Raw genomic sequence first — 27,067 nt, forward strand, 5'->3', positions numbered from 1 at the left:
GTGCTAATGGAGCTCCAGCCAGAGCAGAAGTAGGCCCTGCTGGTGCCATATGACAAATCGGCATGCTGCTCTCGCCTACAATCCGCCCACCAAACACCTTCAAAGCTATCAGGAGGATTAGCTCACGCAGCTAAACCAAACAGACTGCTCAGTGTTCAGACAGCATTTGGTCCAAATCTTGTTTGTGCCTCCTGTTTTGGTGGCTAGCAGATCACAATCGGGGGGCTGCTGTCGGTTCAGTCATAACTGGGGCAGTGCTGAGGTGATGCACAGTGCCGTGGCTGCGGCAAAAAGAAGAATAAATGTTTTAGGGATTTGGACGACTACCTTGCTCTTTGGGATATACATAATTTATTTTCGGATTAGGATGGTTTAGATTAACTTTGAGTTCTCTGCAAAGTTCAGAAGACGGTGTAGCCAAGGCGACTCAGACGGGCGCGAATGCACTTTTGTCTTTTTTTGTGACATAAAAGCTTCGTGTTCAGTTCTGGCGGGAGGGGAAAAAGGCTCTGGATCTGTTTTGTATATGTTTCTGCATGTGGGCAGGTGTGGAGAACAACATTTAGAGGCCTCTGTCAGACTCCACACACTGCCAGGAAGGACTCGTCCTCAGTCAGAGTCTGCGCCGTATGCTTGTGATTGGAGGGCGCCTGTGGTTGCTAAGCAGAGCTGCTCTTCCTGTGCTAAATAAGAACTTCATGCTCTCTGGCTGGTGGGCTCAAAAGTAGCACGCCAAAACGCACACTCACGCAAACACACGCGCGCACACACACACACACCTCTTACAGTACAGAGACCTAACGCGTCTCCATTCACTGCCCATCCTCTTTCATTGTGACCTCCACACTGTGACTGGACAACTCTCTCCTCCTCCTCCTCCTGCTGCCCTCATGCTTTCCTTCCTCCATCTCCTCCTCCTCCACTTCGCATAACATTCACTTCTCCCACAGGTCAGCACGGAGTAAACCTCCCCCCCTCCATCACTGAGACCTCCTCGACTGACACCACCTCTTTCTCTCTCCTCTGCCTCGCCACCATCACTCACCTCCTCAGTTTGACACCTCCTCAACCCTGTAGGACACACACGCATGCATTCACACGCACGTACTCACAAAGACACAGACACAGGCTCTCCTACACTGAGTTCTCCTACTGCACTCCCCCTCACACTGCATTATACTTAGATCTCCACCTCCACTGTAGTGAGCACATGCTGTATCGGTCTGTATTCAGACTGGCCTACATACAGTATGCCACACATGTATCACTGTGCTGTTCCTTTGGTACAAAAGCTGCTGGTCTCACTCAGATGGATGGATGGATGGATGGATGGATGGATGGATGGATGGATAGATAGATAGATAGATAGATAGATAGATAGATAGATAGATAGGGAGTGAGTGCTACTTTGTCAGGATGACCTCATAACCATCCTCTAGGCTTTCAAGAGCCTGCTAAATGAACAAATGAGTGGGCTCTACATTTTTGTCTCTCTCCTGATGGGCTGTGTGCTATGAAAGATCTCTATCATGTTGTGTATCTGCTGGTAAAAGAGCACTGTGTCTTCTTCCTGAGTAGATGCATGTACCATGCGGCTCTTAGGAGTTTTATTTCGCTTACTTTTACTTTCTTAGTTGGTTACAGCTTTTGGGTCGTAGAAGCTCAATCATTTTGTGCAAGTCCCCGTAAGCTCTTCAGGCCAGCTCAACATGTTGTCTTGCAGAGACGAAGCAATGCAGCATTGTCAGCAGGCACCCGTATCAAATGAATTCAGCACAGCTGTCCTAGCAGACTCTATTGCAGTGATGGGGGGGGGTAGAGAAACGTTATTTATTCAGTATTAAACTCACCCCAGGACCCGTCATGGCCACTCTTTGCCACAGTATCATTTGGTCAGGTGGACCTTTTCCCTCTTTGACCTTGCCGGTCTTGTTTATTACCTCATTCAAAAGCAGAATGTACTGTAACTTTGCAAATGCATCCATCTCATGAGCTGGCCACCTGCCCCACTAGGTTCTCGCTGTCTGTTCTTTCTTTATTTTCAGCACACCAGTGGCTATATTTAAAAAGACAGGCGTAAAGATAGGCCACGGTTGCTCACACGCTGAGGTTACCTCCCCACACCCCCCACCTTTTTGCAGGTGTCTGATAGTTTCAAGATTGTCCCTGCGCTGCACTTGCTGTGCCGGCTGTCTAGGCAGGGCAGACTCCCTCCCTTGTGCTCGTAGCATTGACAAGCGTCTGGCTTTATTTCCAGCCAGTCGACGAGCTCAGACACAGGCAGCCATGGACTGAAATAGAGCAGGCCCACCCTTTATCCTATAATGAAGGGACTATTATAAGCCCAGTGTCTTAAGCTGTGTATAGCCGATGTCAAGGGAAGCGCTAGTGCATACATCATGTTAAAAAACATCAAGCTGCTTTAAAGATTACCATCAAAACTAATCACCTCTCCTTTTGCCGTCAACAGCCTTAATCTGCAGCACAGGAGTATGTGTTTAAGTGCAAGGTCATGCCACCTCTCGTGAGCTGATGAGACTCTTTGCTTGAGACAAGAGTGAGAAAAAAACATAGGAAGACAGTTTTGAACTAAAAATAAGACAATAAAACAAATCTATTTGGAAGAAAATCGGTTCACTTGTGACCTCGTACCAGTCGGCTGAAAGCAGAGATAACAGTCTGGTCGAGGCATCTGTCCCATATGGAATGTATGAATTATTCCAGGGGTAGCAGGGCGTTGTTGGAGCACTCATCTTCACAAAGACGCCCATCTCTGAATGTCCATATTTAATTCACTCCTTTCAGCTGCTGAACTGTACAGGCTGCCGATATAATGAGTCCCTCCAAAGAGATTAGCCGCCCTGTCATCAATGCAACTCCCTAATTTCTCTGCCTGTGTTGTGGTGCAGGCTGCTGGGATAAAGGGCCTTGGCCGGACACAGTGGGAGGAAGTGGCTTTTGTGTTGCAAGCAGGTGCAGTGGAATGACAGTTTGGTTTTTTGGATACGTACGTGTATGTTTCTCTGTGTGTATGTGCGTGCAGTTCTATATCTGGCTAAGCTTGGAGGGTATGTGCTCCCTGAGTGCCTCTGAGATACACCAGGAACCTCTGGAGCTTGACTTGAACCCTCAATCACAGGGCTCTTCAGGGGTTTGCAGTAAATTCTTCAGGCGAATGGTTTTCTCTCCCCTTCGTCGTCCTCCTCCTCCCCCTCTTTTTTCTCTCTTTTTTTTTGCTCACATCTGGTGAACAGCGCTAGCACCCCTGTCATCTTTTACTGCGTTGAGGTCATTTCCACCCTATCAGTAAAGTGGAAACACATGATGTGCAGGATTCGGCCTTAATGGGGTGGGGCTGGCATGGACCAGCACTGACACAGCTTTACAGCCAAGAACTGCCAAAAACGGCCTCTCTGTGAAATGCCTCCTACTTTAAAATTAAAACCATTTGGGGGTAAATAATATTAGAATGCACAAACCTGTTAAAAATCATCACTAAATACAAATAACTGCTATAATTAGTCACTTTAAAAACACACACACACACATAGGATGTGCACATGTTTTCCAGAAATGCTGCAGTGAGGTGGAGCTTCGTCTGCAAGAACAAAGCTGAAGTAACTCATGACGTTTTGAAAGTGCAATAAAAAAAACTTACCAAGCATTGTTTAGACCTACACAATGATAAGTGTATAATGAGTACCAACTCCGGAAGACTCTTTTTGGAGTTTCTCTTCCTCTGTTCAGAGTTTTATTTTTGCTGTGAAATTCTTCTCTTCATATAGGCTTTTTTTTTCTTTTTCTTTTTAACCGCATTATTGAATCCAACTGGTGAGCCGGGTACAGACTTTGGTACATGCTCCAGATAAAGGGTGCATCCTCGAGTTTAATTGGGATTCTCCTCTAGCACTAATGTGGATTCCCTTTAGTCTGTTGCGGCTCCATTCTTCTTATAACATTTTTCACAGCACAGCCCGCGGTGTTTGTTATTCTTCGAGATGAGCTTGTGTCATTTGTGAAAACTCAGCTCTGCCTTCTGACACGTTTTGCTTGATTTCTCCACAGTGCATCATTAGCAGCGGATTCATCTCGCCACAGATTTGTTTTTAAGTCGGGCAGAATTTTTTTTTCAAACCATTGACCAGTCTTTTTTAAAAAAAAATTTACCTGCTGATTTTAACTGTTAAAAACATTGTACAGTAATATGCCCAGATAATGTGCCGCTAAGGAATCTCAGTGGAATTAACAGTTTTAATGTAGTTTTACTGCCTCGCTACATGGATCTCAATGTGCCTCCAAGCAAATTCCAGTCACACTGTGGTTTCCATTTTGTGGTAGACAGAGCTGCAGTGTAAAAAGGGGTGGGCTACAGTCAGTCAGTTACTGCTGTCTGTGAGCAGACTACGGGCAGGCAGAGCGGCTGCTCAGAGCAGCTGCATGGATTTTTATTTCTGCTGTCCAACAGGACTCCATCACAGACTGCAGCAGCACTCATTATTGAGGGCACACACTCCTGTGCTGCATGCCTCTGTCCTCATTACCTCTGCAGCAGCTTAGCTCTTTGCCTTTGTTCTCTCTCTTGGCCTGAAACTGGAGAATATGGAGAGAAGTGCTGAGGCTGCAGTTAGCTGGGCTGCCCACAACTTCTGCCGCACAGGAGAAAACATAGCGCAGACAACCACCACCCCCCTAAGCCCTCTCGTCTACATATTTTCACAAAGCCATCGCACAAGGGATGCTCTAGTTTGATTTATCACCCCGACTTCGATGTAGGCTGGTTGGATAAGAGCCTCGTTTCTTTGCCCTCGTTGCCCGTCTGTGTCTTGTTCGATTAAAATAGTTCACTCTTAGGTGTGTTTCGTGAGTTGGCCCACTGAACAAATGCCCTCAGGCCCATTCTGCTGTGTGAAAGGTCCCATAGACCTGCTGTTCAGAGGCATTAAATGGCAGCCGGGCAGAGTGGCTGGAGCAACAGTAAACTTTTATCACACTAATAACCCACAGACACAGCTAGCCTAATGGCTTTGCCAGCCATGGCAGGGGTTGCCTGCAGGTCAGGTTGAATTGCAGGACATAAATGGTAGGTTCCAACTGGTAGAACAAATAAAGGAAGAATTAATAAAAGAGGGGGGACGGGCATCCAAGCCTTGCAAAGGGGTTAGAAAGCCGTTACTGGAAGGACAGATAATCACCTTAAATTATTTGCAGTAATAGGACGCTTTTAATTTGACTGCTCTTTTATAGCAACGTGATCGGTGGCCTTTTAACCCTCTTTCCCACCCCACTCGGTTACCTTTCAAGCACTGGATTCACTCTGAGCCCTCAAAGGAGACAAGTCCTGCACGAGTGACAAGTGCGTGAAAAGATCTGCGTTTGCCCAGCGCTCGGTGAAAACATCAGTCCGAGAAGTAGCTGTGCTAGAGAGAGGGTGGGGGGAACATTTGTTAATGGAGTTCGAATCTAAACTTTTCCTCAGATTCCTCTCTGCCTCTGGCTGAGGTGGACGGGTGTTGAGAGTGTTTGTTTTAGGTGAAGTCAGTGCTGGAACAGAATGTTGTGAACCGCAGGCCAGACTGTGGTTCTGCGGTTCAGCTCCGACTTGAATGCAGACGGCTCTGTTTGTTTTGCTTCCCCGTTTCTCAGGGAGAATTTTAGACGCTGCCAAAGTCCTGCGCTCACACCCAAGACACGCAAATAAAAGTCCTTCACAGGGGGAAAAAGAAAAAAAAGTACCTGGGTGTAGTCTCTCCATCTGGACTTCACCACCTCCCCTGGTGGAAGGGTACAGTTCCATACATATCTCATCTTGTAAAAGGGCTCTTTGGGAGATGAGATGGCATTGGATTGCGTCGGTGGCAGGATGTTTGTGTGTTGTCTTCCAAGCCTTTTCATAAATAGCAGTTGTTATGTTACCGAGGTCAACTGGTTTTACTAGACTAGAGAGGCAAGTCCAGAGGCAAGGAGGCCTCCCTACCATCTGGCAGCCATAAAAGAGGGGAGCAGAAGGTTTTTAGTGGGGCTTTATGGGATGGTGGGTTGAGACATTGAGGGGAGGAGAGACATGAGTGGATGGTGGACTCTGGTTGCCCTCGAGCTGCAAAGCTTCCCCTGCAGTCTGAATGACAGGTCAGAAGTTCATTGCCTCTTTCTCATCTCGCATCTGCCTGGTAAGGTGGAGGAGGTGAGGAGTTCGAGGGCAAAGGAGAGGACGTCACCGTGAAGTTGCTATTGCTGCTGTGAATAGAGATGTATTCTGGGCGAGACATCTGCGTTTTGTTTTATGAGCCCGCTGTATTTTTAAAAGTGTTTCAGGAGACTATAGTCAGCTGGCCTGTTAGCTTGTTATGCTACACAGAGGACGAGACTGAAGTCCTACAGATGGTGCAGGATTATGTGGCTGCGTAAACACGGGTGATTCAATGACATGGTGTTGTTTGGGTATGCGTCACTCTCTCAAAGCACCCTGCTCGCCACAGAGTAACGAACAGTAAGTTGTTTTGGACAACTGCAGATCCAGGGTCTCTCTCTCTCTCTCCTTTTGTCCAGAAACGGCTTCACAGTCAGGTGGTGGCTTCATTTTACCTTAAGTGGTAATTACAACATTGTTAAGCCTTGAAAATGGTCGAGCTCAAGGAGAGCAGGATGCTCATGGAGACTTCAGGGATGAAGACACTCCAGAGACTCTCAGTTGTGATTTCTTTTCCAGTTTTTAAGAGCCTGAGCTGGAGCTGTCTGGTCCATCTGAAGCTGGATTCCCAGCCTTATAGGTTTTCCAGAACGGGGTTATCATTGCAGAGGACTGTGCAGCTTTGCTGACTCTGGCACTGATACCTCCCATAGAGACTTCATTTGTTGTTATGCTGCAGCTGAGATGCGTTAACCCTTTAGCCCCTTTAGGATATTTAGCTAATGGAGGGATATGCCACTCTGTTATTACTTACACTAACCTTGTGCAACACTTCCATGTCACAACGTGCACATACGTTTGCGTAATATGAACGCTCTAATTAAAAGACGGAGTAAAAGTCAATTTGCTAATAATATAAATTATGTATACTGACCTCTTTCTCTCACCAGTCTGCCACTGGGGTTTTAGACCCTCTGCTGCTTCATGCAGTCTGTATACAAAGACAAGAAAAGTGCTGACGGCGAAAGAATGAGAGCGTGTTTGGCAGGCACGCCCTTGTAGGTTTCTGTGTCACTCAGCGCTATTAAATTTTTAATCGTTTCCTTGCCGTGGTATAACGCTCAACAAGGCTCTGCTCACACAGTGTTTATGCTCTGTGCAATTCATAAAATAGGGGGAAAAGAAAGTAAAAAGTGGGATTTTTATTTTATTAAGATTTTGAAAAAAAAACTGTTAAGTTAAAATATTGTTTTCTTATTTATTTTCTTACTTATTCCCGACAAAACGCAGAAGTAGAAGCTGAACTAAAGCTGCTTTTAAGGGCTGCACTCACAATGAGATTAATCAATTAGCGGGTCGATAGAAGATGCGCTGCCAACTATTAATCCACATATAAATTCAGGTTATTTTTTTCAAGCACACTTGGACACTTAATAACGTCAATTTAATTATTCAGTTATCCAGACAAAAAGTCAAACTGCTGATGAATCCGTGGCTTGTTGGAGTCGTCTCTGTGCCCTTTGAGGCAGACACCACAGTAGTAGTCATCATAATAATAATAACAATAATAATAGCTGCAATTTATAAAGCTCCACCCTCGGTGGTGTTACTGTCATTCCAAAGTCCTCAGTATGATTTATTGAAGTGTCTCCAAGAATTATCATGACAATGATCTTAAATATTCTCGATGCCAACATCGTTGATTGCACTTGCCAAACTTTAAAGAAAGCATCAAAGGCACCTTCAAAGGCAGGCGCAGTCAAAGAATCCAGCCACAGATTCACGGAGAGCCTCTCAGCATACTTTGGCCTATTTATCAGCTCGCATTTTGCGTCACGCGAGCGTCTCGAGCATTAGGAAAAGGAGTGAAATAAAGCACAGGCTCTTGATTGAGAGGCTGGAAATGAGGGACTCTGCTCTTTCTTTAGTGGTTCCGTCCACTGCAGTGATTCAGGGGATAAAAATGTGGCCTGTGTCTCTTTAAGAGCGCTGGCCTGTCTGCAGAATGCATCAGTCCTGTGGAGCAGACACAGGCCAGCAGGAGGAGGGGGGTAAAGGGAGGAGCGTGGGGCTATGTGGAGGGAGGTATGAGGACAGGAGGGAACAGCCGCAGTCTGGGCTTCCAGCCTCCTGGCTAGACTGCTGAAAGTTATTATTGAGTTCCTGTGTAGGGCCTCCCCTCCCTGTGGCATACTCCTCTGTGTTCACTACAAGGTAAACGGCGAGTATGGGAGAACCAAACAGAAAAGTTGGCAGCCTCACATGCCCCTTTGCAATGACCTTATATGCAACAAATAAAGGATAATTTTGTTTGATTTGGAGTTTTTGCAAGGGTGAAACCTCTGAAAGACTCGCAAGACTTGAGAGAAACCACACATGCGCGTAGCCTCGCAGCTGCCTGAGAGCAGCTGAAACTGTGGCCTAGCTCACGGTTGTCTTGAGTTACAGTTTAGCAGACATGTCCTGTTTTCTTAGGAATGGCCTTAACCAGTCAAGACATGAAGGTTGACGGCTCACCAATAAGAAAGCGGGGGGACTAAATCCTCGTCTGGCGTGCTAAATGATGAGTATGATTCAAGGACAGATGGTGGGAGGACAGCGTCTCCTTCGAGTAACTTTGTCTTTAGAGTAGACGAGGCATAATTTGCTGGAAAACGATGTGGTTGCATAAAGCTTGAGAACAGGACCGACTGCTTTCACAGCGCCGTTTTCGCAGGACTGTTTTCAGTGCTGCAGTACGTCGCGACTCAGAGATTTGCTGTCTGAGGAAAGGCCATGCAGATTACATACTTACATACATCATGCCCTCCGCTGAGGCCTGTGCCTGCCTGCAACACTAATCCCTAGCTTGCCTCCCCTTTAGCGGCTACATTAGGGCCACAGAGCGCCTGCGTCCTTCCAACTCAGCCCACCAAGCGAGAGAGAGAGACAGACTTTTACATAATGCTCTGTTTGGTGCATTTGTTCCGAACCTGCTGCTGCTTTATAGCAGAGCTCCTGCAGGTTAACCCAGCTGCTGCCTTTCCCACTTGCCATGGCTCCAGTCCACAAAAAGGCTGAACCCGTGCAGCACCTGAGGCTCGTCGGGAGCCCGCGAGACTACTTGCCCGCACATATCTTCTGCAGCTTATGTCACATGTTCGCCCTGATTAATCCCAGCATGTGCCTTCATTCATGGTCAGTGCGATCATTTGGCCTCTGCTTTAAAGCTGTCCCAGGCAGGGTTTTGCAGGAAAGCTGGGCGAGGGGGGAAAACCCTGGCGCTGAAATGGGTATTTTGTGGAGTTCTGTTTGTTGAGTCAGAGCTTATGGGCTCTACTGTTATGTGGTTGCCATGGAGAAAAACACAGGCTCTTGTGCAATAAAATCATCCAGGAAAAGACATTTCCAAGAATTTTTTAGAGTGAAGAAACAGACGGCAAATCGCAGAATTCATGAGGTGCTGCGGTCCACCACCCAGCCCCTTCAGTCCTCCATTTTAGAGCGCTCATATTCATTTTATGGAAGCGGCTCGGCTCGAGCCCTCTCACCTAATTATTTCTGTAAGCAGATATGTTTTCCTATGAATGGAGGAGGGACACAAAACCAGTGTTTAAGGATGGAATGTGTGATCTTAGGAACGGATGTTGTGGGTGTTTTATCCCCTATTTCCCTTACAGACAATTCCTCTAACAAGTGGAAACAAGTGAAATGCTATTTGATCTCTGTCAAATATTACTGTATACACACACTCACTGTGAGGTCGTCGTACATTTGAGCCAGATTGTTAGTCTGCCAGCGAGAGGAGAACATTTTCAGACGCCGTAACTCGTAATGTTGTTTTGAAAATAGGTTGACAGTTAATTAGTTGAACAAGTAGAAAACTTAGCGGCTTTCTTGTTTTGGGCGTTTTTGTTTTTTTCCCCCATCTGGAGTCGTTCTCTTCAGTTACGTCAGTGCTCCTTATTGCTCGTTAATGTGAGTTCTTTTATTATTATTTTTTTCCCTCACCATTTCCCGTCTATTTAAATGGGCCCATTAGCACATTTCAAATCGTGCAGCTTTCTGGTTGCGTTTCTTTTGCATCTGGAAAAATGCCTACTATGCAGCGCTGCAGTCACAAATGATACAATGTTACAGGCTTGGAGGCTAAATTTCAAGTTCAAAGATAATTAAAAAGAATGCCTTTAAAATTCCCATCAGGTGTCTTTTTAATAGTGTTTCACTGTTTAAATAGAAACGCCATTGGTGGAACAAAGATTAGCTCCTCTAAGCTGGTGACCAGGAAGGCTGCATTTCAGCTAAATGACCTAGAATGGTATCTATAAATTTCAGCAGGATTTATTACTTTGCTTCAACCAATTAGCTCCTGAGCATTTTCTCAGGATGTATACTGTGTTGGTGAAATTACATCTCATGGGACCCTGGGTGAGCAGTGACCCTAACTTCACCTCGCCCTCTCACAACTTTTATGGCCTCCTCCCCCAAATCCCCTTCTGCCCCCCCGCCCCACCCCCCTTCCATCCCCTCACACCTCTTAACCTCTGGTATTCATCCCATTTTCATCTTTCCAAATAAACCTGCCACCTGCCCTCCTCTCCGCTGCCTGATCAGGGGGGCATGTGGTCATGTGGCTCGTATTACCGTGAAGGCACGGCACCGCAAGCCGCTCCTCAGCTGGTCAGTGAGCTGCTTTAAAATTTTGAAAAATGACCATCCCCTCAGTGACTCATTGGTTACACTGGGTTTTTATCATCAGCTTGTACTTTAAATTGGCTGCGGGTAACTGTGCCGTAAGTTAGTCTTTCTCAGATATTCAGTGATTTCCACAGCGAAGAGCCTGGTGAACAGTCTGAATGAAGATGAATGTATGACCGCTGCAATTATAACCCAGGCTTTGAGTCAGATCTGTGATAGCCACCAAACTCGGGAGACCCTCAAAAGTCTTCTTAAAGATTAAATTGAACTCTTAATGATTAATTAAATATCTTCTTAAGCTAAGGTAAGTTTCCTGAGCAGTTGGGCATTTCAGTGAGGAAAGGTGTTATGTTTTGTTGACTAGATAAGACGGTCAATGGGAACAAAGTGCAATACAGTTGATTGGATTTCATTAAGTATATTAATAATATCATGACTGCTGGGAACAATGGAAATGTACAATTCTGGCTAAAAATTGCATTATAGAATGTAAGGATGGCAATCCAATGTTGGTTTATGAAGAACTGCAAGAGAACATCCAAGGAAGTTGTGATATTATTTTGTGAAATAAATAACTGGCAACCCAAGTCAGTAATGAAAACGGTGGGAAGATACCAAAGTATAATGAGAATAGCCGATTGATTAACGGGTATGGCTGTAGTTGGAAAGGGTACTGATGGTAGTAAGAGAAACGATGTGTGCCTTTAGGCCAGAAGAGCATGCTCGCTGGATGCTGAAACAGAATAAACCGAAGAATAAATAATTGAAATATCTCGCATAATAAATAGCAAGTGAGGCGAAGCAGCCTGAATCGGTATGGAAACCACGTGCTTGGATTTGAAATTGGATGTTGCAAAACATGAGACTAATCTGGATGAAAGTACAAGCACATGGCACCAACCCAGATCTTTACAGATGTTATCTCCTTTCAAAATCGGACTGGAAGAGAATAAAATATACTGACAAGAATGAACCGCTGCAAACCTGGCAACCCATTGAATTTAATACCTGTATGAGGACTTCAAGATTTACTATGTATGCTTTTTTTCATAATTGATATTTACAGCCCTGTTGTAGTTTAATAAAATGTAGAAATGGTGACTATAAATCCCATTTGACTCTTGTGTATGTAAAATTCGGACGTAATTTTCATTTTTTCAATTTACATCCATATGTAAGCAGCGGTCCTTCAATTTGGAGGCCTGGCTCTTCCTCAACGATGCCGGGCTCCCAGGCCGCCTCCTGTGCAAACCTCACAGTCTCTGCCCTGTGAGGGAGGTGCAGTGGAGTCTTCTAGTACCAGGTACTGGGAGTGATATAATGGTCTGTGTATTTGGAGCTGTTTGTGTTTGGGTTACCGAGAGGTTATCCGGTGACATGTTAATCGTCAATCTGCCTTCTTTGCTGTGGCATTAGTATTAATCTGCAGGATTAAAACTCAGCCAGTCAGACACTGGACTCACAGCCTTTACTGTAGAGCTTCGCTAACATTGAGAGAGCTGTGCACACATCCCTGGGTACAGGCTGGGATGTGCTTATCGGCATTTACAGTTGGAAGACATCAGTCCTCTGATTAGATGATGTTTGTTAACACATCGTGTTTTGGAAGTAACAGAGTCCGTTTTTATCAGAGATTTTCACCCGTGTCTTTCATCGCTCAACAGTCACAAATCAACAGATTTTCCACTGACTCCTACCCCCACCCCCCCTTTTTTTTTATTCCCACATAGTGTAAATAACTATTTTCTTCATTCAGTCTGAAAGTATTTTCATAAAGACTTAATTTAACAACTGTAAGCATATAAGGGTCAGTTTATCCAGCATGGTAGGTACTTTCCAGCCAGCATAAACCATTTTGCCTTTCTTGTTTTTGACAAGAAAATGAGCACATTGAGACCCTGATGACTGAAAGATGCTCACGGCCTAACAGAGAGTCCATAATATGCAGCTGAACTGCATGCGATGTACCTCTTTTATGGAGTAAAAGATATGGTATTCTGACCTCTGCTGCTCCGAGCAATTTTTAAATTGCTGGAAAGCCTCCATAAATGAAGCCTACTGATACACCTACAGATATATTTTTTTAGCTGCTCTATCACAAAATTAATGTCAGCACCATTGTCTTGAGCACCATGTTTTTTAATTCTAGATTTTTTTTTTTTTTTTTTTTTACATTTATAGAATGGAAATTATTGCAGTTTTTTTTATTACATATTTCAAATTATTTCCAACAATTCCAGCTTTTGGGTTTAGAAATCACCTCCTTGTTCTTTTAAGACAACAAATCTGCTGTCGCTGATGTTCAACAACAGGGCTGCTCAGCTAACGCCAGATTGAGCGTGTTGTCTGTAAGTAAGAGGTGTAAATGTGGGTGATATTTGCAGGTCTTTTAACTTTAAGAATATCACTAATCATCTTAAATGAATCGTATTTGTGCTTCAAACTGTGACGTAAAATCGAGGTTATAGATCACTTAAAAACACACAAGTGCACCACCGCCGGAGAATCAGATGAGGGTCAGTGTAATGCCAAGGGATTAAGCTTGCATGGCAATGTCGTTGCTGGCACTGCCGTACAACACAGATCAAGTTCTGTGAAGGCATGCACACGTGTCTGAAACTCGGGATACGGCCACGCTAACGCAGTGATTTTCTCTGCAACGCTGGTGCATTAAATGAAGTAATTAGGAAATATATTGATCCGTTTGTGGCGTTAGAATAACAGAGAAAGGGCTAGAATTTCTCCTTTTAGGTGTTGGAAGTACTTTGGAGCACATGGCTGTCTGGTAACCATTTTGGTTGGCCGGACAAAAGCTTTCTCACAGCTTTCCCTTCAATTCCAGAGCACTTAGACAATCGAAATCTGGGGTGATGCTTATAAAACTGCCTGGTTGCAGCTCTTTTTTTTTTTTAAATGACAAAGTATTTTCTTTAAGTACCATTCAAGTCCACCCATATGTAGTGAGTATTGCCCATAGACCCCTTTTTATTTCTATGTGTGATGCTCTCAAAAGTTGTGTGAATATATTTGATGTTGATTTGACGCATTCTGGTTATCAAATTATTTTCCGTTTACATAGAGTGAGTCATAGCTCCTTCTCCCTCCCTCTGTCTTTCTCGTTAACCTTCATCCCCTCAGGCCTTCTGGTCCGGCCTGCTCTTACATTATTATAAGTGTGCTAAATGTTATAGAAACATAAAGGCTTTGTGTCTGTGCATTCGTGTGGTATGTCCCAGTGAGATCGTGGCACAGAGCGAGTGTTTCTTTGCCCGCACCGGTTAGTAGATACTGCCTCGCGTCTTGCTTCAGATCTGGTCTGATTTCTAACTCTCTTATTCCAAGAGTACAGCAGGGGGGCTCAGACAACTATCTGCTGAATTTGGCACTATGTGTGTCTAGAAATACACCAGTCACAGAGCACGTTTCATTTCCTAAGATAACTTTGACTCACAACCATACCGAACATGCTCAACCTAATAAAATATAATCTGCAGCACTATCTGCTTCACGTCTTTTAGTGTCGGGTTTCCATATCTGTTGAAATAACTTATGAGTGCTTCCTAGTGTGAGGTCATCCTCTGAGGGAGAGAGTGATTTGGGCACCGCTGTCAACACCGCTGTAAGAAAGGCCGGCGGGCATGTCCCCGTTGTTATGGTTGCCATGTTTGGACCTGACTAGGAATTCACATTCAGTAGTACAGTAATCTTTCTTTGTGTTTGCTCTCACCGCCGAGATGATCTTTTCATGCGCACACAAGCAGTTCGCTTTATTCAGGAACAAGTTTTTTCATGATGAGGATCGTAAAAATGAAACTTGTCATCAAAAGATTAGAGAGTTTATTGTGCCCTAATATTTTTTCATCCGCATTTGCATGTGATGTATGATGGCATTGAAAGAGGCGAATTAAACCCAACAGAATACAAGTGCAATCTTTACTATAAAAATCTCTGTCTATGCCAAACTCTTAAAACTCTTAAAAGTGATGTAGGACTTTTTCTATCAACCCCCTCCATGAGTAGGACACAATACCTATCAAAGGAAGCAAAAGCGCCATCCTTTTACTGCTTTTGGTTGTGCAATTGAGGCTTGAGATTTTCCACCCTGTGGTTGACAGAACCACCTCCTGACAGAACTGCAGTAACCAGCTCTTTTCTGCATTTTAACCCTTTATTTGACAGCAGTGGACAGTGACTGCAAAAGACTAGAAAGATAATGACAGGGACCCTAACTGCTTGGCTATTCAAATGACCCCATAGGGAACCACGAAATGCTGAAAATATTATTAAAGTGTTATTATTCTACAGCCATGGCATTGTGAAGTACGTGCAGAAATGTCAAAGCAATAGACGTGTATTTGCACTGTCAAAACACGAAAAGATGACATTTGCATGTAAGGATACAAGCAACAATGTCATTAAACAGCAGGTCTGGATTTGCCCATTGTAGCATTGCTTATATGCAAAATTGTTTTCACTTTTTTTTTTCTCTTGTGGGCACATAAAATCAAATTTGCACTTATTGCAACTTCAAAGTCAAGCATTTTGCCACCGAACTGTAATCAGTACAACATCCTGTTCTATTTTCAGCAAAGTAAAACTTAAAGACTGGGTCTTAAAATATTGTTACGTTGTCAGGATTAATAAGTGAATGATATTATTGCACTGTTTTGCTCCTCTGCCATTAAGCTATATGTGTCAGGCTGTGTGCATCTGATGAGATTTTCCACCTTTAGGAACACCAGCTTGTCCTGCATCTTCCTCAGACCTCATCAAGTCTCAATCCCAAAGACAATTAGGACAATCCAATAAGCTCCGCTGTAATGCCGTCCTTATGCCTGGCCCTGCGGCTGTCTCTGTGTGGCTACGCTGCCATGGCTCAGTTCAGCCACGTAAACAAAATATTCTCAAGCAGAGACACAGTAAATTGATAAATTAAGCTAAGCTTTAGAGAGGGGAAATGAGAGCTACCCTGGTATCTGTGTGGAATATGGGATGAAGTTTCAGGGATATTCTGGGCAGACACCAATAATACTTCCCCAGCTGTTACAGTGACCACAGGGCTTTATATAAATCAAGGGACTGTCGTACAATTTATGCAGTGAGAGCTGAATAGAGCGTTTAAGGCATCCCTGTGGTGTGGACGGTCGTCCACACCAAACCATAGGGATCAGATTACCAAAACTAGTATTCCTTCACTTCCAACTAAGGCTATTACCCATGTGAGCCATGCCAGTTGGTGTGCCCTTGAGTGAGACAGCGCCCCAGTAAGCACATGTCGATCTGGGGATTACATTCAGGGGTTTAGGAGGGGAAAGGAGGCCGTAATCTGAAACTGTTGTGTCTTGTTGCTGTGCACTTTTCTTAATGCCATGCTATCATGCAGCATACGTTGGTGTTGTATGACTGGGGCCCTGCAGGAAGTTCAGCTATTTTGGTCTTACCATATGAGTGTTGCCTCATGTTTTGTTTCTTGATAATTTCATTGCAGTGTTTTTTTAGTAGCACAACAGATGCTAGGGGTTTCAGTTTTACCCTTTCAGCAGATCCAACAGGCTTATTAGCTCTTAGCGTTTTGTTTTGTTGCTCAGAGATTAGATTATTCATGCCATTTTTATTCTTTTTTTATCTAGCCACTCTGCTTACCAGCACCCAAACACTCACTTAATCACATGATATAGATATATAAATTGTTTATCGTAATTTTGTTGTATAGAGCCAGGCTAGCAGTTTTATAATCTTCACAGTCTTTATGCTAAGCTAAGCTAAGCTACCTAGAAACTGGCTCTAACGCTAACATATTTCACTGACAGATAAATAAGAGAAAGAGGTGATAATCTTCTCGTCGTGCATCATTCCTAAAGCTATAGATAACAATAATAACTCTGTTCTCACCTAATCTTTTTTTATAGACAGAGAAACATGCACAGAAACAGGTTTTAAAAATGGCATGAGCACTTGCACTTGGACCCTTGCCACTTGCATATTATAATTTCGGTTTAACCTCCACATCTCCGGCTTACATGATCTCGCTAAAACCCTGTGCCTGTTCAACCTGCCTGATTGGTTGTGTCTGCGTTTTTGCTAACGTTAGAAATGAGAAAGTTAGAATAATGGGGATAGGTTCATTGATTAATTCAAATTGCCCATAGGTGTGAATGCGGGAGTGAATGTGAGAGCGAATGGTTGTCTGTCTCTGTGTGTACGCCCTGCGACAGACTGGCGACCTGTCCAGGGTGTACCCCGCCTCTTGCCCTATGACAGCTGGGATAGGCTCCAGCGCCCCCCGCGACCCTGAAAAGGATAAGCGGAAGCGAATGGATGGATGGATAGAATAATGGCAACAACCAGAAATAGTTTCAAACTTCAAGAGTTAGGGTCATACATTTTTACACACACTCCAATCAGCTACCTCTTCCCTCTTCATCTACCCACTTTCCTGCCTGCTACGCATCCATTCATGCTTTCATTGATCCTCTCACATCCCCCTCCATTCTCACTTCCTCCTCTGGCGTCTCTCACTAATGGCAGATGAAGCGTGCGTCGAGAAAATAGCCCTTCACAGGGGCTCTGTGGACGCTGGTATGCTGCTATGGAGAAACTAAGGGATTAAACTTTAATCTCCATCATCTGCAGTATGATGCTTGCTGACGTCGACTGACCAAGTTAACCATGTTAAGATTAGGCTTTTCCCCCTCGTGCTGAACGCCGGTCCCATATCACCAGTCACTGAACAAATATTGTTGATTACATCCATGTTCAAGTGAAAAAAACGGTTCAGTCAAAATCACGCTCCAGTTGGCGTGATGACGAGAAATCGTGATTCACGCAGGTCGAGCGCTGCGCTCTTTGAACAGATATCGATATGCTTGTGTTGTGTGTGTTTGCCACACCGGGATAAGATTGTGGGGTGGAAAAAAAACCTGGAGCTTATCCTTGTATTGCCACGCCATTATGTAGCACTAATTAAAAAATAAAACATGCCTGCTCTTGCCCTTCTGCTATTAGACCCTGTTTAGCCTACAGGTTTGCTTTGAACCGCTCCCTCATTACAGCGCCTCAAAGAAATATCATACAATAGTGAGTTGAAAAGGGCAATGCTTGAATGGAGTCTGAAAGGGGAGGCTGTACTTGGCCTTCAAGTATACATTCCTTCAGCTCAGTGCTTCCTCTGTGGTCCCCCCTCTTCTGGCTCACCTCCCCCCTCCCACTCAATTCTCAGTTCCCACAGGGGACGCAGCCAAAGCAAACTCCTCAGAGGAAGTCTCCCTCTCCTTCCAGTGTGAGAGAAATGGGGATGGATGTCCTATCTGGGCCTGCGAGGCAATAGGATGTATAAGGGGGGGGGGGGTGTTTTGACTCCATGACCATGCTATGTCTATGATGTGGTGATGAGTAAAGCCCGTGTGGCTGCTCTCCTGTGAGGTCAGTGTCATATTTAGCCAGTAGGTCCCTTGTGGTGTCTGGGAGTGTCTGTTTTCTGGCTCTATTATGTCTAGTGCTCGTAGCCTTCCTGGAGCTGCAAACCTCAGGGTAGAAATAGTACCAGACAGGCAGACATCCTTTGTCAGGAAAACAACAGTCACGGCAGTAATTACAGAGTCTTATTACACCAGGGCAGCAGTTCTTAGAACACCACCAGCCTTGAGTCAGGCAGGTGAGGGGTCGAGTCACCACTGCTAAACACAGTCAGGAGGTTAATCTAGGTTAAAAGAACTACCTTACAGTAGCAAATCCAACCAGCGGGCTTGTAAATGGGTGTGTGTGTGTGTGTGTACCGTGGTGACTGGTTAGACGGGTAGAGACATTTGTAAGGCAGGCAGACTGGAGGGGAGTGTCCAGACAAACATGTCATGTACACTTCATAAAGCTTACAAATGTAGGCTCAAATCAAACCGGGAAGGTCTAGAAAATGTCAAAGAGTCAAAGATTCCAGCCATAATTTCCATCAAAGGCTTAAACAACCTAAATGATTTACTAGAACAATTGAAAACTACTCACTTGTGACGGTAAGCAGTTTCCTAATAGGTGAAACTGTAAATTAACCCAATTCAAACGTGGTATCTATAGTTCAGGTATGCAGTGCCAGACCTGACTTAACACCTCCACCCCTAACCGCACTTTATCACACACACTCACTCCATACCCTCCCACATGCACATATGCGTGTCTACACCCGCAGCCACCCACTTCCCCACATGTCCCAACACCCACTCATAGCAGTGTGAGCGCACACACGCTCGCTCACGCAGAGTCTGGCTTCGTGCTGCAAATCTGTGAGACGTGATTCATTACCGGCTGGGCTTCCTACTAAATGAAGTTTATTGTTAATATCCATCTCCAGGTGATCACAGCAATTGGCGATTAAAGGTTGCACAACTACACCAAAGGGAGTGTTTTCTCATTGAGGATTTTGAAGGTAAACAGAGTAATCGTTTGTCTCGAATCGCACGCGCAGACAAGGAGATGGGAGTGTTTGCCATTCCTGGAGGCAGGATGTCATAGTAGTGAGTAAGAGAACGACCCGGCAGGTCTGTGCTGGCCTCTGTGCCTGCCTAGGTAAACATATCCTCTGTCTGACAAGTGCAGACCTGGTTGAGGATGTTCGCTATCACAGCACATGGATCTGCAACTTGCCACACACACGCATACGACATAGATAAAGGGGGGGAAAAAGCTTGTGAGATTCAGTGTTTTGTGGCACTTAACAAGGCAGATGCTTCTTCCCTCCTCAGGTTTTCAGCTCGCCCTCAAACAGCACATGACTCGGCAGCTCTGTGTTAAAGTGCAGCCGTTTTAGAACACTTCTACTCAATCGCCTGTCAGATCTGAGTGCAATTACTTTAATTTGTCTTCCTCTCTGTCTGCCTCTGTCTCTGGATTGCAATATTTCTGTGGTTCGAGGAGTCGATCTTCTCCACCTGACGGCGCCTCTCCTGCCTGGCAGGGAGCAATGTAGCCTTACTGGCTGCCAGCCAGACCAGCTTGAGTGTCTGCTAAGCTCAAAGCCCTGCTCTCACACACACACGCACACACACAAACATGCAGACATGCCAGGCTCTGTTGCTGAACGCTTGCACAGATGCATCGTCTATCCTCCTCGCCTCTCTGAGACTTCTCTGCAATATTTTCTCATTCTGTGACCTTCTGCTCTTTTACTGTAAAACATCTCTACATGTGCTGACAAATTGACGAGTTGCTCATGAATAATGCCATTTACAGTCACACTGTAGCATTTTTAGAAATTGTGTGGTTTTTCTCAGCTGTCTATGATGTGCCGTATCTCTGCCTGGATCGTGATGATTAATCGTTTACTCCCCTTTTCTCCCTTGTCAGTCTCCCAGCCCCATCCGAGCCAAGAGGTCCAAATTCGACAAATTGCAGTCAGCTGACAAAGACAGGAAACCCGATTGGCTCCAGTCACTGTCAAAGTCTGCACACAAGGTTTGTACACTATATGTCTGCGTAACTTATGTGTAATTTAAAAGATTAAAGATCTAAGGACTTTAAAGCATGGCCTCTCTTCATCTGGCTTCTTTGAATAAAGAGGGGCCTTTGAATGAATGTTCTAGCAGCAGTTTTCTGAGTTTATCCAAGCTTGTTGTGTTGTTGTGTTGCTTCAGGATCTGAAACAGGTCCAACTAAAACAGAGGCCCTCTGCTTTCCGCCCCTGGTCTCCTAAGCCAGCAGAAAAAGAGAAACCGGCCAAGAATGAGGTGGAGAGGTGAGCCTTCCAAACAAAAGATGTCACAGTTTTGGTTTTAAGTACAGCTTAAAACTGTTTACAGTTCCTCTTTAATCAAGCCCCTTTTTTTTAGCATTTAAATGCTTTAAGTCTGGCTGTGTTTATTATCCTCACAGGTCGTGCTCGAGGAATCAGGAGACACACAATTTGGCATTTGCCCACCTGGCCCCTGCGGTCCATCCCAAGGACAGCAACACTCCTGACAGGGGGACAGCTGCCATTTCCGTGCAGGAGCTGCATAATGGTGACGCACAGCCTACAACAAAGCCGGCCCACTCCAGCAACACCAACCGAGCCGAAGACATGGACACAGATGGAGAGATTGATGTGGATGACTGTGATGATGGTGAGTACCACCCACCATCTTTTCTGGTTTTTTTGAAGTGTAATCACAAAAATAAACTGTAGTTGAGCTTTAGAAAAAGCGTATATAGGGCACAGACTCTTCGATTCCAACTTTTATTGCACAGTAAAGGAGCAGGCTTGTTCATGGTGATTCCTGTGCAGCTGCGCCACCTGGTGTCAAGGGGGGAAAGTACAAGAGGAATAATGGCTTTCTATTTATGTAGCAAAAAATGCAAATATTTGTAGCAAATAATTAAAGATGCAAAGCAAGAAGAACAAGTGAACATCAATGATCTTCTGCTTTTTGTAACGCTTGTCTTCTCTGTTAGTGGTTATTTGCAGCATCTCAATTTTATGTTGAGTCTTTGAGAATCACAACACTAATATTGTTGGGGTTTCATCACAATCTTAATAATAAAAAACCTCTCTCTGTCCTCAGGTCCAGTGCAGTCTTCCTCCCTGGCTTCACCTCCGTCTGCCTGCACCAGTGTGTCTCAGACTCTGACTCCTCAGAGCATGGCTCGGGCTCAGGAGAGGCCTTCCTGGCTGCCAGGGACTGTTTGCCCAGAGATGGACACCATGAGACAGATGCTGTATGCTGGTCTTGACACCAAGGAGGCGCGGGAAAAACTCCTGCAGGAGATTGTCAGGATGAGAGTGAAGCAGGAGGAGAAGCTGGCAGCTGCTCTTCAAGCTAAACGCAGCCTTCAGCAGGTAACCCGTGAGACCAATCTCACCAAAACTAAATAATATTAAAGCTTCACTGGATTTCATTTTCACAACTCTGATGATTCGAATGTTTTTGCAGGAGCTGGAGTTTGTGAGAGTGGCTAAGAAGGGGCGTCTTCGCGAGGCCATCGAGGCCAAGCGCAACCTGCGAAAGGAGATCGAACGCCTTCGCGTGGACTGGGAGAGGAAGATGAGGGATGCGGAGGAGTCTTGTGGGCGGCTGAAGAGAGAGCTGGAGAGAGAGAGACAGCAGCGAGTTTGCGATAAAGGCTGCGAAGCCGAACGCCTCCGGGTCAAATACTCTACTCAGGTGAGATGCCCCCAAGATGACCAAAGCCAGCGAGAGCACTAGAAAATATTGTGCACTCGGTTGTGGTTATTGATCCCATTCCTTGGCTGCCGTTCATTTAATCTTGCTGCTTCCTGTGTTGCGCAGATTGAAGAGCTTCATGTGCAGCTGCAACAGGCAGAAGCCGATCGTGAGCAGCTGAGACGGGAGCTGCAGCAGGAGAGAGAAGCTCGACAGAGCCTGGAAAGCGTCGTCAAAGACCTGCAAACCCAGCTGGCCCTGCAGGCCGGCGGCATCCTTCCTGGAGAATGCAAGGACACGAGCACAGAGGCGCACAGACAGACCGCACAACCCACCAACGGATCCTAAAGTTGCACATTTAAAACGAGACAGAAAGATTCAGTAAAAGGAGCATGTTTAAGGGGGAAAAGAAACGAAGAGTGTTTTTGGTATGGGGGAAAAAATTAGTCATATACATTATGATACAGTATACGTCATTATTATTATGACATTATGAATTTTATCAAATGAACTGGAAAGCAGCACGATGTCCGAGCATGTAATAGAGCGTGAAACTGCGAGAGACTTTCTTCAGCGATGGAAAACCACATCTTTCCGGTGACGTCAGAGCCTGCGGTCAGACACCCGACGCCGTGCAAGGATTTCATTTCAGTATAAGCTATTCTAAGATGTGCAAATATAGCTACATAACACTACTTGAATATGAAGGGAAGAAACACGTTGCGCCTGGTGAGCAGTTGATGAAACTCTTGTTGCCACAATATACTGGTACACACAAAGGTGTCATTGCAGACCACTGGAAACAAGAGACACGAGTTTACCACTATTTACTTTTAATATCCGCTTGCTTTTTATAACTGTGTAGAGGATGTCCTTTTTAAGAAATTCCTGCTTACGCAGCACTGTTATTCCACAAGCAACAAAAAAAAAGGGGGGAAAAAAAGAAAAACATTCATATATAAACATGTACGCATGTAAACCAGCTTATCTACCTTTTGTATTTTATAAGCCTGAAGTATTGGAGGTTCTGTGGGCTGCCTTCAGGTCCACCACTGTTTTATTCTTAGATATTTTATGGAAGTATTACGTTTTTCGTTGTTTTGTTTTTTTGTTGTTGCTGTTATCCAGTAATGTTTTTGGCTAAATAAACAATAAGTTAGATGAAACTTGCCCACATTAGTCTAGTTAAATCTATAAACACTCCTAAAAGAGAGGAAGAAAAAAATACTCTCAGTAGTTTCTGTTTATGCTAAAATGCGGTACTTCTGATTTTCTATGGAGTATTATAAAATAATTTATATTTTAGCGATAATTTGCTGCCTATCAATAACACACATTCATTTTTCGTCACTGGCTTTAGGGCTCTTAAATCAACAGTTGCTGTTTATATGAACAACATTTCTACATATATACAGAAGTAAGGAGATATATTTTTTTACTTTAAGAAAAAGGAATTGCACTTTTTAAAGAAAGAACCTTGCATTGTGCATCGTATTCCCTGTTACATTTTTCAAATAACAAGTTAAACATGGACTTTAAATTTAAATACTTTCCCTCAGTATCCCCTGATGTAAATACAATTATAATGTAAATAAGATATCGGTATGGTATGGTATGGTATGTTTGCTTGCTCCAGACTTAAATTGATTGATTATGAATATTATTTTTTGCTCTTACTTGAAACCAAAAATAGACTATATTTGGATTTGTAAACTGCAGTTTCTTTGTTGCTGATCCCTGAGCATCATTGCAATCACGGGGCATTCACCAGAACAGACGGACTCTTTTTATTTTAAACCACTCTTTTTGTTTTGTGAACTTCTGTAGTTTTGTGGGTTTGACCCATGGACAGAATATTACCATTTCTCTGTTGATTGTTGATCTTTTTTCTAAAAAGCGCTTTGCTATTTGATGATATATATATATATATATATATATATATATATATATATATATATATATATATATATATATATATACATATATATATATATATATATACAGACCAAAAAACTGAAAAATGGATTTTAATTCTTTGCACCTCCGGCTCCATCATCAGGTAGAGTAGAAATGACACCTTCTCCTGGTTTAAACTTTAGGTGGTCTCATATGTTTTAGAGAAGAAAACACTTTTATGTCTTATTATAATGATACCCTTGCTCAGTATTTGTTGGGTACAGTGTAATAGCACTATCCATTTTGTTAGCTGATATTGTTGTAGTTTTGGTTTGGAACTGGGGTTTCATTCGCCTCTTGTTTCAGTGTTTCCTTTTTCCTTCGGATGACTTGTATAATACCCATTAAAATCTAAATCATTCCTTCTTCTGAGAACTTTGTTTTTTCTCACCGTTAAAGATTCGTGTGTTGTTGTGTGTGGTTTTACTTTTAGCCACTTTGGGAACCTTTGTCCGTCCGTCTGCAGCGTCCACATATTTGTTCCAGACTGAAAATAAATTTATAGAGATTATTGCGTTTCCCAGAGGATGAAGATAATGACTAGAAGCCATTAGTCTTGCTCTGCTCTGTGGAAGGTTGTTTTTTTTTTTTTTTTTTGTTCCAGCAAATAGCAGCAAAACTGAAGTAATTCCCATCAGCCTCACACATAAAAGTTATGTGCATGTAAGAGTTTTATGGTAAAAATCTAACATTTAAAATATTAAAGTAAAGTGCTCGCTGTTCATTCAGTACACCTGTTCAGCTCTTCATTAATACCAATATCTAATCAGCTAATCAACCTAATGCATTTCAGCATGTAGATGTGGTCAATTTGACCTGCTGATGTTAAAATGAAGCATCGGGATGGGGAAGAAAGGCGATTTAACTGATTTCAAACATGGCCAGACATGCTGGTCTAAGTATTTCAGAAGCTGACGAGCTACTAGGATTTTCCATCCTTAACCATCTCTAGGGTTTACAGAGAATGGAAAAAGAAACAATATCCAGGGAGCAGCAGTTCTCTGGGAGAAAATGCTTTGTTGATGCCTGAGGTTAGAGGGGAATGGCCGACTGTTTCTAAGTGCTCTTGTTACAAGCAAGGTATGAAAGAGAGCATCTCTGAATGCACAGCACGTTGAAACGTGAAGCAGATGTGCTACATCAGCAGAAGGCCACACTGGTTGCTACTCCTGTCAGCTAAAAATGGGATACTGAGGCTATAACTTAAACATCCTCAGAGTGGAAAAATGTCGCCTGGTCTGATGAGTCCTGATTTCTGCTTCAACACTTAAATGGTGGCGTCCAAATTTGGCTGAAACAACATGAAAACATTGATCCATTTTACCTTGTATTTAAAGGTACATGCTGCTGGGAGTGGTGTAATTGAGTAGTGTTTTCTGTGTATTATTGTAGCGCTGTTGTTGTGTATATAAATAAAACTGAATTGTTTGTTTCATTATAACAAATGATGATCACATAAATCACTTTATGACCACAGTGCACTCATCCCCTGATGGCTGCTTCCAGCAGGATAACGCACTGTGTCAAAAACTCAGATCTTGTTAAACTGATTTCTTGATCATAACAGTGAGTTCAACGTACTCAAATGTCCTCCACAATCACCAGAACCTAATCTAATAGAGCCCCTTTGGGATGTGGTAGAAGGGGAGATTCATATGATGAATGTTTCCAGCACCTTGTTAAATCTGTGCAATGAAGGCAGTTTCTCAAGGAAAAAGGTGGTCCAGCTTGGAACTAGTGAACTAGTGTACCTACCAAAGTGCCCACTGAACGTAGAAAAATCATAAATGCATAAAACTCCATTTAGTCCACACATACTGTATACAACATAATCATAGAGCCTGAGAGTTACAACGCTTTGTAAATATGGAGGCGCATGAGAAGACAACATCTTTCAAGAGTCCATGGGTGAAGAAGAGAATGCGTGGTCGTGAATCAAGGGGGAGACAACAGAATAAAGGAGGATGGCAAAAGCACACACTGTAGTTCTTCCCCCATTAGCATGCTTTTTGTCCCGCTCACGTAACATGCAAATGAAAGGAGTTCTTTTGCCATACAAAGTAGAATGTAAAACCCAGTAAAATAAACACCTGAAGAGCATCCACCCTGATACACCACAGCAGTACAGAAGCCATTCATTGACACAAAGCTTTTATTTTGACTCAAATGTGTTTCCCTGCATGCGCGTTTTTAGAAATGTATCTTCCGTAGTGCAACCTTAAAAAAGGTTTCAAAAATACTCAGAAGCAATTGAGAAAACGTGAAAATGTCCACGTTTCCTATCACAGCTTTTCTCAGTTGCTTTAGAATATTTCTCAACACAGTTTCGATGTTCCTCGAAGTGTTGATGCATTTCCCAAAGCAGCTCATGCGTTTAGCAAAACACCACAGTTCTGCTGGATGCATGAGCTTTTTCTAATGTCACTGAATGAGTTATTGCCAGGTTCCTTTGACATTGTGTAAGCATGAGTGGTCAAAATATTTAGCCATTTTCTCAGAATGAAAGCCTTTCTGTGGCTGACTAACTGCTATTGTGTGGTTTCACGTTCAATTATTCTATTAACATCTTATGACAAGTGCAAATAAACTATTTTATTTGTCCTGCCATGATCTCACAAAACTTTTACACTGCACAGAACATTACCATGGAGACCATCAATACCAAGAACATGAACTGTGGTAAGAAAACAGCGCTGCAACACTGAACAGCCTGTTGCTTCTGTCCTTTTGGACACCAGTAAGAACTGGTGTCCAAAAGGACGCCTGATTCTCTCCCTTGCAATGCAGCAAAGCCAGAACCACAATGTGCACCACATCCACCCTCTGCATTCTACACCTACACACATCCTTACATCTCTTCTTCTTCCAAGGCAGAATTGTTGCCTCCAGGAATGTTTATCTGAGAAGGCTGCTACATGTTTATTTGTACTTTGATTTATTTTTTAAGAAGCACAAAGACACAACCAATAACTGTAAACCAATTGTAGAATTTGTATTAAGCTTCTGAAACATTTGCAGATAGCTAGACCCTTTCTCTTGTGTACAAGTAAAAATATTGTGAAAAATTTCACACATTGGTTTGACAGCTTCACCTGCCATTCGAGAAGCGTCTGCTCTATGTCAGACTTTTGCCTCTAGGGGGAAATCACTGCACACAGTATGACGATACTTCAAGCTTCTT

The 27,067-nt window shown here is 43.7% G+C and overlaps 1 protein-coding gene across 1 annotated transcript in view; it reads left to right on the forward strand.

Moving 5' to 3' along the window:
* skib (v-ski avian sarcoma viral oncogene homolog b) overlaps positions 1-23,899 on the forward strand; it is a 30,148-nt gene extending 6,249 nt beyond the window's left edge. Inside the window, exons 2-7 of the mRNA XM_080890862.1 lie at positions 20,138-20,245; positions 20,425-20,525; positions 20,663-20,892; positions 21,331-21,605; positions 21,700-21,930; positions 22,057-23,899. Coding sequence (XP_080746988.1) covers positions 20,138-20,245; positions 20,425-20,525; positions 20,663-20,892; positions 21,331-21,605; positions 21,700-21,930; positions 22,057-22,278 — 1,167 coding nt within the window. The 3' untranslated portion in view covers positions 22,279-23,899. The remainder of the gene's footprint in view (positions 1-20,137; positions 20,246-20,424; positions 20,526-20,662; positions 20,893-21,330; positions 21,606-21,699; positions 21,931-22,056) is intronic.
* Positions 23,900-27,067: the final 3,168 nt, after the last annotated feature.

Source organism: Rhamphochromis sp. 'chilingali' (genome assembly GCF_963969265.1).
Source record: "Rhamphochromis sp. 'chilingali' genome assembly, chromosome: 9".
In the NCBI taxonomy this organism is placed as follows: domain Eukaryota; kingdom Metazoa; phylum Chordata; class Actinopteri; order Cichliformes; family Cichlidae; genus Rhamphochromis; species Rhamphochromis sp. 'chilingali'.